Genomic DNA, 12,729 nt, shown 5'->3' with positions numbered 1-12,729 from the left:
CTTTTCTTGATTAATGTATGAGAATTAGTGACTTGCAACTTTTGCATACGAGTATCACCCCTAAGAGTGTTTCCTGTAGATCTTAACTCTTCTGACTGCCATTGAGCCTTTGGTTTGTATTCTGTTGTCTGTGGCCTTGCTCCCAAACTCCTTTGCGTACTGGTGGAATAGCTTTCTTCAGGTTTCCCTTAAGTAACCAAGGCTGAAGCTACATATGAGAAATTACTACAGTGCAGAATATTTTATTATAATTTATGTATCCCCAAAGTGTTAATGAAAGGACACAGTGGATCTGTCTCTCTGTCCTTCCTTCTCCAGCTGATTCTCTTTCTTTCATCACATAGGTTCATCAGCTGCAGCTGCAGAAGGAGCTATGGAGCAGGAAGGAGCTATACAATTACTTTTCCCCAGGGCCCTTTTCCACAAGAAGAGAGAGATTGAGTTCCTCACTTTATCACATAGCAGAGGCAGAGCCAGTAGGGCACTGTTCAATTAAAATTAAATAGCAGCTGTTGACAGTTGCTGGCAAACTAAATTGGTTCTGTGGGGAATAGTCCATTAGAGCAGACACCTCCATGAGGAGCTGACTGTGTCTTACATGGTGGGCAAAACTCAGGGGCTGATGAGGCCTGAACCTGACTCCAGTCTGTATCAGAATTATTACATGCTGGGGTAACGTTTGGTGCAGTGACAGTCGATGTTTTGCTGCCAGATTCAAACTTCTCTTTTTCTACCTTAGTGCCAATTTTACTAAAAACTAACCACAAACAACAGCTAGAACTTCGCTCGCACCGCGACTCGTTTGTCCCAGGCAGGTTGTTCTTCGTCCCCTGACTCTGAACAGCATCTCCGGCCTGACCTGCAGCACGGCGGCAGAAGGGGCTGAAGCAGGACGCCAGTGGCGACCTACCCGTATTTTATTTGGCCTCTTTCCGGGGTCAGGAGAATGCAGTGGCAGCGGGGCCCGAGGGGGCTGGTGCTCCCCACGGCGAGAGTCGGCGGGGCGGGCCAGCAGCGGCTACCTTGGTTGTTGGCTGGACGGGAAGGGTGAGGCTCTGGCTGAGGCTCCAGTTCGGGGAGCCACAGGTAGGCGGCGGCCTGATTTCTGTTTCCAGCTTCGTGGAAGCTGGTTTGTTGGGTTTTTTGCTCCCTCTCTCCTCCTCTCTTTCCAGCTCTCGCTTTCCGGGTTGGAAGTTTGGTGTGTTCAGAAGAGTGCCTGCAACTGCGCGGGGCTGCCCAGGTGGGGTTGCTCTGGGCTCCTCTCCCTGCCTTCTTCCCTTCCTCTTTCCCTGGCTGCCTTTCCTCCTTTGTGGCTGCATTCAGGGCGCTTCAGCCCCCCTCCCACGCTTCCTCCCCCCGCCCTCCCCAGTCGCCCCTTTAGGGAGGGAAAACTGGGCTCATTCCTGCTTCCCAGTCGCAGAGCAGCACCGAGCCGCCCGGCGCTCTTTCGCGCCCGCCGTGCGGCGGTGTTGCGGCGGCCGCCCCGCTCTCCTCCCCTCCCCTCCCCTCCTCCCTTGCTCCTCCCGGGGCCGCTCCCTCCTCCGGGGGCCGCTCCCGCACATGGGCGCCGCGCGGGGCTCCCCCTCCGCCGAGGCGGCGGCAGCAGTGGCAGCAGCGACCGATCGACCCCAGCCTCGGAGCGCGTAGCGTATCCGCCCTCCCTCCCCGATTCATTTGCCGTTGTTGTTGTTCTCCCTTCCTCTCTCTCTCTCCTCTTTCTGAACTTTTGTCACCGCGGCCGCTGCGCGGATGAAGACTTTTTGCGCCGCGGTCGCCTAGTTTCTACCCCCGCGCTATCGCACCCTGAGTTGCCCTCCTTCCCCCGGCCGCGATGCCGTTCCCTCTGCGGACCCTAGAGCCGCTGAAGCTATGCAGGCTGGAGGAGGCCGGCGGGGACAGTGCGGAGCGGGGCGGCCCGGCGCCGGGGGACCACGCCGGGGCAGCGGAGGGGAGCGGTGGTCGCCGCCGCGGCGCGGTGCCGCTCTTCGGGGCCCTGGAGCAGGTCAGCTCGTACGCGCTGGTGTCGCTGCTCATGCAGCTCTCCGACCTCTCCCGCTGCGCCGGCGACATCTTCGGCGGGATCCTCACCGAGGCGGACTCCCTCTGCCACCGCAACGCCCGGCTTCAGCGCCGCCTTGGCGCCCTGGAGGCACTCCTCGCCCGCCTCGACCACCGCAAAGTCAAGATCCGTGAGTGCCTCCCTTGTCTGGGACTTTGGGGTCGGAGGGGAACCTGCCGGCGATGGGGCGGTTTGCGCGGCAGGCTTCTTTTTATTTATTTATTTGAGAAAGAAAAGAAAGAGGGAAAAGTTAAGCATTCCCGTCTCTCGCTTCCCGCACTCAGGTGGCGGCGGGCGCCTCCGCGGTCCCGCCTCGGCTCCTCCCGGGGCCCTGCCCGCTGCATCGCGGCACTCCCTGTCCCCCTCCCGCGGACCCCGGCCCGGGGCTTCATCCCGGCGGCTCCGGGAAAGGAGGTGTCAGCGTGCGAGGCCGGTGGCTACTCGTGTTTTCTCAGTGCCTCTGTCCGGCAGAAGCTTGATCACTGGAGGGAGAGTGTCTGGACCAAGGGCAGCGGAGTGGCCGGGACGAAGGAGGCTGGCGGCTTGTCAACGCTTCCAGCGCGGTCATCCTGAAAGAGGGTTGGGTGGGATTGTTCATGTGTTTGTGCTGGGTTTGCCCTAGACTTCGGATCAGCCGGGCTTCTGACAGTTCAGCCCACATGCCTGATTAATTCTTTTGTATGCGCATGGGAAGATCTCAGTAAACAGAAACCTGGATGTACTTTGCAGCTGGTTTTGTATCTCTCAGGTCTCTTGAGTTTCTGCTCTGTGTCCAGAGCAGGTCACAAGTTTGTATTTTCAACTTCATATGAGTGCAAGCAGCAAGATTTGGATTTGGCCTGAGATTCCCAAATAGTACAGTCTGGGGACGTTCTTGCTAAGTTTTTCTGAGTCTGTAAAGTGGTCCTCAGAAGCAGCTAATAGTACAGCTACTCACAGGTATAGGAAAAGGTTTGTTTGCGAACTTGGTCCAAATTTGGAGAAACAATTTTTACGAGAGTCTATCAGCTACATGAAGTTTCATTTGTGCATGTCCTAGCTCCCCACAGACAAAGTGAATGATGGCTTGCAACATCAGCTTTGCTTTCTCAATCTGCTGGAAACATTTAGGAATCCTAAGAACCGTGTTGCAACTTCTGTGGCAGCTGTGTAAGGCTAGCTTAAATAGGGTTGATTCTCAGAGACTACTTACAGTTTTCTTTTAAATGGAAGTAGAAAAGCTACTTTGCATATGTCATACCGTGGTAGTGTGAAGGTTTAATCCTCCCACCACATTATGAACAAAGTTGATATGGAAGGAAGGCCTTTCACATATAAGATTCAAAGAGTATGAACTCTGAATGGGTAACTTACCTGTTTAACTCCTTATGGTACACTTCAGGATATGGTTCTTCCAAAGAAGGGAAACTTTCATTACCCTTACCAAAAGGCTGCTTTTGTGGTTTGTGTTAGACTGAAGCTTTGTGATAACCGTTCTGATTTTTTTGGTGCTTTGCAACTGCTTGGGAAACTCAAGGAGACTTTCTTCCTTGCCAAGGCAGGTATGCCCTTTTCTGCCAATACAGTTATATTAGTTCAGCACGGCATGGTGCAGTCTGACTTGAAATCAGAATTACAGTACTGGGGATACCTGCAGTATGGTGGCATGTTACATCACCGCCCTCATAGGAAGCAGTATATATTTATCTCTATTTTAAATATGGAGCTAACTATTACTGTACACTGATGTAACTCATCTAAAGGGAAGGGTGAAATAAAGCTAGTGCTGCACTGTGCGAGCCCTGAAATTTTACATGTGTCAGACAATTATTGTACTCTCTCTTGGTCATCGTTTTGCACAGTTTGTGTTTACACTTTCTTTCTTAATTACAACTCTGTTCTATGAGCTAAGCCTGTTACTGCTTTTAATTTGATCTTTTCTCTTGCCATTGCAATTTCCCAAAGTGGACATAATTCTAATGTTTTGCTTTCCTAATTTGGTTTTTAAATTGTTTGTTAGTGGCGTCTCTGCTGTCAGGTTTAATTTCACTACTGAACAGCTGCATTGCTGCTGCTAATACTTGTTTTTCAAAGATCTCATTTATTAAGGTTAAGGATAATTGACCATGATTTCTTTCTAGACCTTTTTTATATCCTATTTTTGAAAAAAAAAAAAATGGTATGAAATACTGCCATTCTGTAAAAGAAGATTATTTACCTGTTGGTCAAAAGGAATTGATTCGTAGGCCAACCTTATTGACATGAAGTTGCACATAAAGACATGCCAATTCTCTTCTTGTATGCTTTCTGTACCTTGTACTCTGGCCAAGGACATTGGGTGGCATCATCAGTTGTAGTTAGTTAGCATGGTGAAGGTCTCTGTAATACAAGTCATCAAGGCTTGTCTGCAAGTTTAACCCTGTTGCTGGCATTAAGGAGCAATATCTGCAAAACAAAGAACAGTTTAATAATGCTGGCTTTGTTTGGGAACAATGACAAAGGGGGAATTTTACTTCCCATTTTTGAAGAGACATAAGCTGTAAGGTGAAAGTGGTTTGCTGATGTGGAACTGTAAGAAGAGCAAAGGATTGTAAACAAATTTAATTGCCTTTCCATTTCTCACAAGCCTTTTCTTGCAGGGAAAATATTGTGAACTACTGTATGTCCTGTAGAGCATAGGCAGATGCATCATGACATTGTATCAAATGACCTGAGTATTTTGCTCTGCCTTTCAGGATGATGAGACAGGACATTTACACCTGCTTTTCCAATAATGGGTAATTTCTGATTGAATAAATGGCTTTTGTTCTGTTTGTAGGCCCATGACAATACTTGGAACTGAAGGTTCCAAGGTGGCTCCCGTATGATTTTATATGGGAAGGACCAGAAGAAGACCAGTACACTTCAAATTGGGTCACATCCACCTCTTGGGAAGTAGCCGCACATGGGCAGCTAGTATAAGTTGCATTATGTATGTTCCTGGTGCTTGGCAAAGTGCATACTTTGTGAGGAGTTATTTGTGTACTGTCATCATTTTGTTTCGAAGTAGAGTTTCCAATGTAGTGTCCTTCAGATAATGGGTCTGTTAGTGCTTGGTGGGGCATGTGAGGGAGGGAAAGCAAGCAGAACAAAGCTCTTTGTCTTCATTTAGTCACTCTTTCCACTCTCGGCCTGTGTTGGCTGTGCAGTGTCCTTGTGCATCTGTGTAGGATCCATATGTTCATAGATACACATATTGGAGTATTAACAGATAAATGTCCCTTAATTGAGCTCTGCAGTTTTCTCTTCTATATACTCTTGTATGTCCTATAGTCAATGCATTAGTTCAAGTACCTCCATTCATTTTACTGATGTGGCAAACTGATTCATAAAGGTACTATGTCCTTGCAACCCTTACCGGGGGAAACTTTCTCATCTATCAATACTGGCTGGACTTCTGCTATGCCCTTTAACTGGGGGGGGGAGGGCTGGGGCTGTTTTCCAGGGTTTATGCATGCCACACATCCTTAAAGGGTTTAATTCCATATCCACTTCAGGATGTTGAACGTAGCTTTGAGTTGTATGCAATCTTAGTGATGGGGATTCACTGGAATGGTTCAGAGCTGGTTTAGTTTGGCTGTCTTAAACTTTCCATTTAGGATAGTAGAGGAGCTTCTCTTTATGTTCTCTAAGTAAGAAGGCTGTGTCTGACTGTTTCAATACAAGGATATTTTAAAGGCTGTTTAGTAAAATGTTTTCCTAATGTGCATTTGATATTTGCATGTTGAGCACGGTGCTTTGCCAATAAGAAAGGACATCAAAATACGATGAGGCATGTCCCTGTGGGGCTGATGACTGGTTTATAACTCATGGTGGTGGGAGGCACTAATGGCTCAAGGTGAGCCATTATATAGAGCTATAAAATTCAAGTGTAGTATGCTGTACTTGTGACCTTACTTTAACTACGCTAGCCACCTCCAGAGGATTAGATTCAGTGCTTTAAGAAAGGCATTCATTAGGTTTGCATTGAGCTTGTGTGTTCCTGTTTTGTGTGGTGCTATAATTCCCGCGTCCAGCTGCTGTAATATGTTTTATGCCATGGGATTTGCTTAACAGCTTTTCATCTTGTAGCGGTGTGTATCCATAGCTGTGACCTAGCTTTGGGTGATGTAGTTTCCATCACTTTCAGTTCTTAAAACATCAGGGTGGGTAAGGACAAGTGCCTCTTTGAACTGATTGGAGTTCATCAAAAGGCGTATGATGTCAGCAGAGAAGTCTTGTGTGAATTACAAGGCCAGCTCTTGGGAAGCACTGCGAGGCTTTAAACAGTCATTGTTTTTATAGGGCATGGAGAAGGACATTTTTTTTCCATTTATACTTTTCTTCAGCCATCTGCAGATGCTTATGCAAAAATGAATATGCTGTTCTTTTTTTGTGAATCCTAAAAGTCTGACAGAATGGAGGCCTTCTATCTTCATGCTATTTTCAGTCTTTCTGGAGAGATGTTGAGAGAAATGCTGGGAGGTTAGCCTAATGACAACTTCTGGTACAGTTTCTCAAGTAGTAGGATGGGGTTTGGCCAGTTGTACCTCCTATTCTAACAAGAAGAAACTGATCCTGTGGGAGCGAGGAAATGATACCTCCTAATTAGCTTTGTTGTTCTTTAAAATCCTTCAGTGTTTGGTTTTAAAGGCACAGCATCAGCATTTGATGTTCATGCAGAATCTGTACACACATGTAGGGATTTTTTTCCAGTTTAAGCCCATCAGTGCAAGAGAGCTAGGAGGATGACTATTTTATTTGTCTACATGATGGAAGGACAATCCAGTTTATACCTATCTCCTGCTGTTTTGTTTAGTATTTTCCACTCTTTGTGTGCAAGGCAGTACTGGAACACATTTCCTGCTTCAGTGGGACAGGAAGCTTTATTCAGCTTATTCCTAGGGAAACCCTTCCTCCATCCCTAACCACCAAAAGTGAGCATTATTTGAGACAGTATCAGCAGTAGGCGGGAGATGAATGAGCTGGTTGACTTCTGGGCTTTGTATAGCTTCTAGTATAAGGATAGAGTGCAAAAGATGTTAATCATTTTGTTATAATGAGAAGACACCTTCTTGTGGAAATGATTTCAGAAAACAAGCCACAACCAAACAAAAACACAAAACACCATACATGCCCCTACCCAACCCCCAAAGAAAAAAAAGGAGAGGAAAAAAAACAACCAAAAAACCCACAAAGGAACAAAACCAAAACCACCAAACCACACCACACCTGAAAGCCTCAAACCAATCACCAAAACCATGGTTTGCTGTTGAGGAAGTTTTGTTGCAGAAGGACTGACTTTCAGGTGAAAAATTCCATTTTAATGCTGTTTGAGAGCTACAGTTCAGCTACAATACTCCACAGATGCTTGAGGTGGTTATGCACTATGGTGCTTCTTTCATTTGCTGTGCAATATGAAGATTCAGCAGCAAAGTTCAAACCACGTTAAACAGCTAAATGCTAATGTCCCCTTGGAAAAGAAAGAAAGCACCAAAAAACAACAACAAAAAGAATTTTCTCTTTTACCCTGTTGTAATTATTCAGATTGCTGCTCAGAAGCAATGTAACTCTTGTTTTATTTAGCTAGTGCAAGACTAATTATCTGTGGAAATTCAACCTGATCCAAAGGAGATTTCATTTGAAATAAGCAGGAAGAAAGTCTGAGTTAGAGAAAGATTTCCCATGGGGACAGTAGGCCAAGTCGCTGTCCTGCTGAGTGGCAAATCTCCAGCTGAATTCAGTTTGATGAGGGCTTGGCTTGCTGTTTTGAAAACAGTTGACACTCTTTGGCTGAAATGCAGAGCTGCTTTGTACATTGCTCAGAACCTATTATACACCACCTATGAACGTTTATTTCCGTAGATCTTATGATTGGCTTGATCATTCAGGAACACGATGTTTAGGACAGGTAGCTAATGAATTAAACATACTTGTATTTAGTTGTTTTCAATTAGGATCTGTTTTGAAGGTTCCTAGATATTTTAGGATACAATAAAATGTCTTCAGAAGTTTCTCTTCCTATTAGTATTGGCACAGTCTCAGCGTGGTTCAGTGTGAGCTAGTAATCTTGGTCTTGTGGGCTTCTCTCCTAAGCTGCTAATACGAAGTTCCAGCATTTTTTTGGTGAACCTATTAACAAATGTAAAACAACACAGTGGAAAGCCACTGAAATTCCTCAAAACCCCTGTCCTGGAATTTAAACCAGCCTCTAATCAGTGGAGAGTCAGATGAGGCTTTCAAGGGGGATGGGAGCAGATTTATCCCACATGTGCTCAGTGATTCCTGCACCTTCCTCCAAAGCATTTGGTGCCAGCAGCCATAAGCCATGGGATGCTGTGCTTAACCATTGCCAAGACGAGATTCACTACGATTTCTGACCCTTTTCTGTATTTCTGGGTGAAGGGGATGCAAATTTCCCTTTCCTCATCTTTCTTTTTCTTTCCCTCCTGCATGTTCAAATAAATAATAGGATAACTGAAGGCATGTGCTTTGGTTCCTGTCATCAGGAGCATTAGTGGAACACAAACAGAAAGGGAGACTGACAAATAGAAGGAGTTGAAAAATGCGCATTGAAGACTTGGCAGTTATGCAAAGTTGCAGTTTCTGTTGTAGTCAGCAGGAGAGATCAAAGCTGTCCACCCTAACAGTTAACAAGATCAATTAAACATGGTAATTAAATGTTGATCTTGGCTGTAGGTTGGATAGGAAACCTGCTGGTTGGATGTCAGTCTCCAGAGAGCCTGAATGACATGCCACTTAAGAGACTAGAAAAAATATCTTTCAACCTGGGGGTTAAGCACAGATTCATGTGGGTGGACTTTGCAAGCTGTTTATATTTATACTGTACCATATTTTACTTGGGCAGGGCTGCTTCTGGCTTTGGGCTGTCCTGTTTGGTTTTGTTGTTGGTTTTAGTACTTTGTCATTTGTGAATTATGGCGTTAGGTTGTTTTTATTTATTTATTTATTGGCTTCTTGTCCTTTAATCAGCATTGTGTATGTGATATTTTGCTGCCTTTTCAAAATTTTAAGTAGTTAGAATAATAGTTTAAGGTCTGACTGAATGTGGTTGAGTCAGGGTGGCTATGCTTGTGGACAGAGGCAATGCTGAGTAATAGTAATTGCTTTTGCCGTAACTCCTCTTGTAATTTCACTGTTGGAACCACTACTCTACATACTTCTTAGGTTAAGGTCTGATTGTTATTATTATTTTTCTCCCCTTCCTCTTCTCTTACCCTTTTTCTTTAGTAGTTTAGGCTCCCCACCCTAGGTGTGCTATGAGCTACCTCTCCCATCTCCAGTCCTGCTTGCTCTGAGGAGTGACAGACAGTTTAAATACCTGATGTGCACCTTGCCACTTATGTCATGCCTGATAAAACTGACCTTGGGCACCTCCTCTTCCTCAAATACAAGACTCTCTCAATGCCTACTGGTTGGTGTGTCTTGGGAATAAGGAGGTAAGGGATTGGGAAGCAAAGACAGGAGAGGGTGAAATTCTCATGCCTCCACGTCATTCTTCTCTGTGTTAGTCCCAGCGTGAGGCCTTCCTGGCTGGGGTTGTGACACAGTGGAGAGCAACATAGGAAGCAGTCTTAATGTTGTCCATGTATGTCCCTTTGCTCATTTTTAGTGCTTGCCTTCCAAACACAAACATGTCTATTGCTCTCTAAAGGAGTACAAATTGAGAATAAAACTATTTACACCGTTGCAGTGGTGGAAGTAAGAGTATCCATGTATTACTGGAAATAAAGTAACCAAAGGAATTCACTCTGCTGCATTTCTGTGGCTGCATTCTTACAACGTTTGATCTGAAAGAACATTTTAGTGTTTTCATTAGCTTTAGTTCCCCTAATCTATGCGTGAGCAGCAGCTGTTTTAACCTGAAATTTTATGTGTTAACTAGTAGGTCTGTCAAAGGTAGGCTACAGCCTGATTACAGTAAAAGCACAATCCAGTCAACTAAGCAAACTTGGTTTAAGATTGCAACTTTTAAATGAATTTAGCTCCTGTTTCTCAGAGAGTAGGACTAGTACAGATGCCTCCTGAATCAAATTTGAACTATGTATGCTGAAGAACTTAGCTACTTAATTTTTCTACTAGCAATAAATGCTAATGTAAATTGTAATAGAAAAACCATAAAGTAGATATTTCAAGCATATCAAGTAATAGTGACAGTGGTGGGTTTTGGTGGCTGGTTTTTTGTTGTTGTAGTCTTTTGGGTTTTTTTGTTTGTTCTGGTTCAATGGCCATGTGGAAAATGAAAACACAAGACTTCTAGAATATTCTCAATAATAACATATTGTATACTCTTCTTTCTCCTTGCTCCTCCCATTCCACTCCCCCCCCCCCCCCCCCCCATTTTAGCATCAAAATGCTGGCTACAGAGGAGCTCTCATCAACTTTTAAGTGGTGGAATAAATATTGCTGCTCACTGGCTTACATATATTCTGTACGTGGTTGTGATGTTGGTAAGCTTTCTCAGCAGCTTGGGTTTGAGTAAGAAAGCAAGCTTAGTTTTTCTCCTGGCAAAGGGAGATCTGTCTTCTCATTTCTACATTGGCAAGTTTTGGCTTTTGGCAACAAATGGGACTTTGCTTACAGGAAGCTCAGCAGGACTGGAGAAGAGTGTTTTGTGGGTTATCTCTAGTGGCACCTTTTGTTCCTATTGTATGGGAGGAAGGAGCTCCCAAATGAGTGCTGTTGGCTTTCTCTTCCTATTCAGTATCTAGTTGATGCTGAGTAACTGAATCTGCTTCAGTGGGTTGAAAAATCAAGGGATGTTTGGCTAATGCAATGTTAAAAAGAAAACTCAACATGTTGTTAGCCACATTGTCCTTAGAGATGCTTAGAACATTTTGAATTAGAAAAAAGAAGCCAAATACTGTTTATTTAAATCAGCTGTGATACTTGATTTTCAATTTAGAAGAAAGACAGCACAAACAAAGCAAGAAGATCCATTCTCCTGTCCCACTTATTCTGGACATCATGCCAATAAAATCCTTTTTTTCCTCCAATCTTGAATGATTTTCTCCCTTCTCCAACATGCGTACTAGACACTGAAAATGGTTCTTTGCAGAAGTCCAAGAATCCAAGGATTTCTGGTAATTAATACATGTCTTAATCTTATGGAGTGATCACGTGTATATGGATAAAAATGTAATGAAGTACATGATAATAGTCCCCTTTATACTGTTTTATTTGTGGTGTTGGAAAGATGGAGGCCCTACCTTCAAGATTTTGAATACAAGAACCTAAGCTCATTGTACATGTGTTATGAGGGAGAAAGAATAAAAATACTGTGGTGTTCATAACATGCCTTATGTGTTTAGATGCAGTTTCCTATAACTGGTTCATTAAATTATTTCTTTATTAAAGCAAAGGTAGGTAGGTATTGCATGAGTCCTCCAGATTAGTTTTTTTTTTTGAGTAGCATGTGTGTGTAACAGATCAAGAGTACAATAAGGTGCAAGCATATTTATCAGACAAAGTTGGTTTGCACAGCTGAATGCATGCCACAGGGGATGAGTAAGGTAGGAAATAGAGGGGCAGTAATTGGGAAATAGAAAGGTTTTGTACCAGTTGTGTTTGGAAGCCTGATGGCAGCCAAGGTATGGCAAACTGGTATAGCAACTGATCTGCACCGGGCCAACTCCCTTCCCGGTATCTCTGACTACTGCTCTCCCAATGGGGGAGCATGTGCAGTCCTGTTGGGCAGGCTGGGACAGCCTGAGCCCTGTGGGGAGCAGTCCCAGGGTGGGGGGAGGAGGACGACACATGACTGCTGGGCTGCAGCTGGGCTCAGCCCTGGTTGTGCAATGTGTACCAAAGTGGCTCTGCCTCCGTGCTTGCTGAAGTCCTGGGTAGCATCGTGTAGGGTTTACCTCATCCTGGCAAGGAAAGCATGATCTTAATAAGGGTGGTTTAAATGTAAATAGATTGTTACAGTTGATTTTGAAATTATAGTTGCAGTTATAATTACATAATAATTACAAAATATACAGAATTTAAGGATGATCTTTACCTTCAGGAAGGATAGGAAAGCTGGAGAAAACAAGTTGAATGCCGGACAGTTCTCTTGCCCTCCCCCGTCATGATGGTCAGTGGTAGGACAGGGCTGCCCCTTCAGCAAGAAGTCCCCTGCATGGAGAGGAGGGGGGCTCTGCTTGCTTATCCTGAGGGGTGAAACTGCAGTGTTGATTTACTTAATGATCCCATATTTCCTTACAGCATTAGAAAGCACTTAACAATTTAGCATGGGCGCAATACAGATTTAACTGTGAGCAGAAGGCTCTTGGCCCTGAGAGAGTCTAGTCTTAAGACTTTAAACTGCATCTTCTACCTTGACTTCTGTGGTTTAAAAAGGTCTGTGTTGAAGAACCCAAAGTTTTGCAATAGTTATGGGCTTTCTTGAGGTTTAGAGGAAGAGCAGGTAATTAGAAATCCACAGAGAGTTTGCCGGAGGTGGAGGATACCACAAAAAGATGGAGCTCTTGATGTTTCTTGGTTTGGCATGTTACAAAAACCTCTGTTTGTTCTGTATCTGTTACAGAGACATTGTGTCCACTGGATGGTCAGGAAGACCAAAACCATGTGCTGTACTTATTATCTTGCCTGCTCCCACTGTTTGCTGAGTTTGGCTTGAATTATGTCATTTTCGATGTCCCTTCTGA

At 44.6% G+C, this 12,729-nt stretch overlaps 1 protein-coding gene across 4 annotated transcripts in view; it reads left to right on the top strand.

Moving 5' to 3' along the window:
* Positions 1-1,535: 1,535 nt before the first annotated feature.
* NHSL1 (NHS like 1) overlaps positions 1,536-12,729 on the top strand; it is a 207,471-nt gene continuing 196,277 nt past the window's right edge. For all 4 annotated transcript variants that reach the window (XM_068150532.1, XM_068150522.1, XM_068150512.1 and 1 more), the window contains exon 1: positions 1,536-2,189. In XM_068150532.1, coding sequence (XP_068006633.1) covers positions 1,832-2,189 — 358 coding nt within the window. In that variant the 5' untranslated portion in view covers positions 1,536-1,831. The remainder of the gene's footprint in view (positions 2,190-12,729) is intronic.

The sequence above is a fragment of the Melanerpes formicivorus genome, unplaced genomic scaffold, assembly GCF_026170545.1.
Source record: "Melanerpes formicivorus ecotype bairdi unplaced genomic scaffold, bMelFor1.0.p_v2 SCAF_2, whole genome shotgun sequence".
Taxonomy (NCBI): domain Eukaryota; kingdom Metazoa; phylum Chordata; class Aves; order Piciformes; family Picidae; genus Melanerpes; species Melanerpes formicivorus.
Note: the sequence above shows the minus strand (reverse complement) of the source record. Positions and strands in the feature narration are given on the sequence as shown.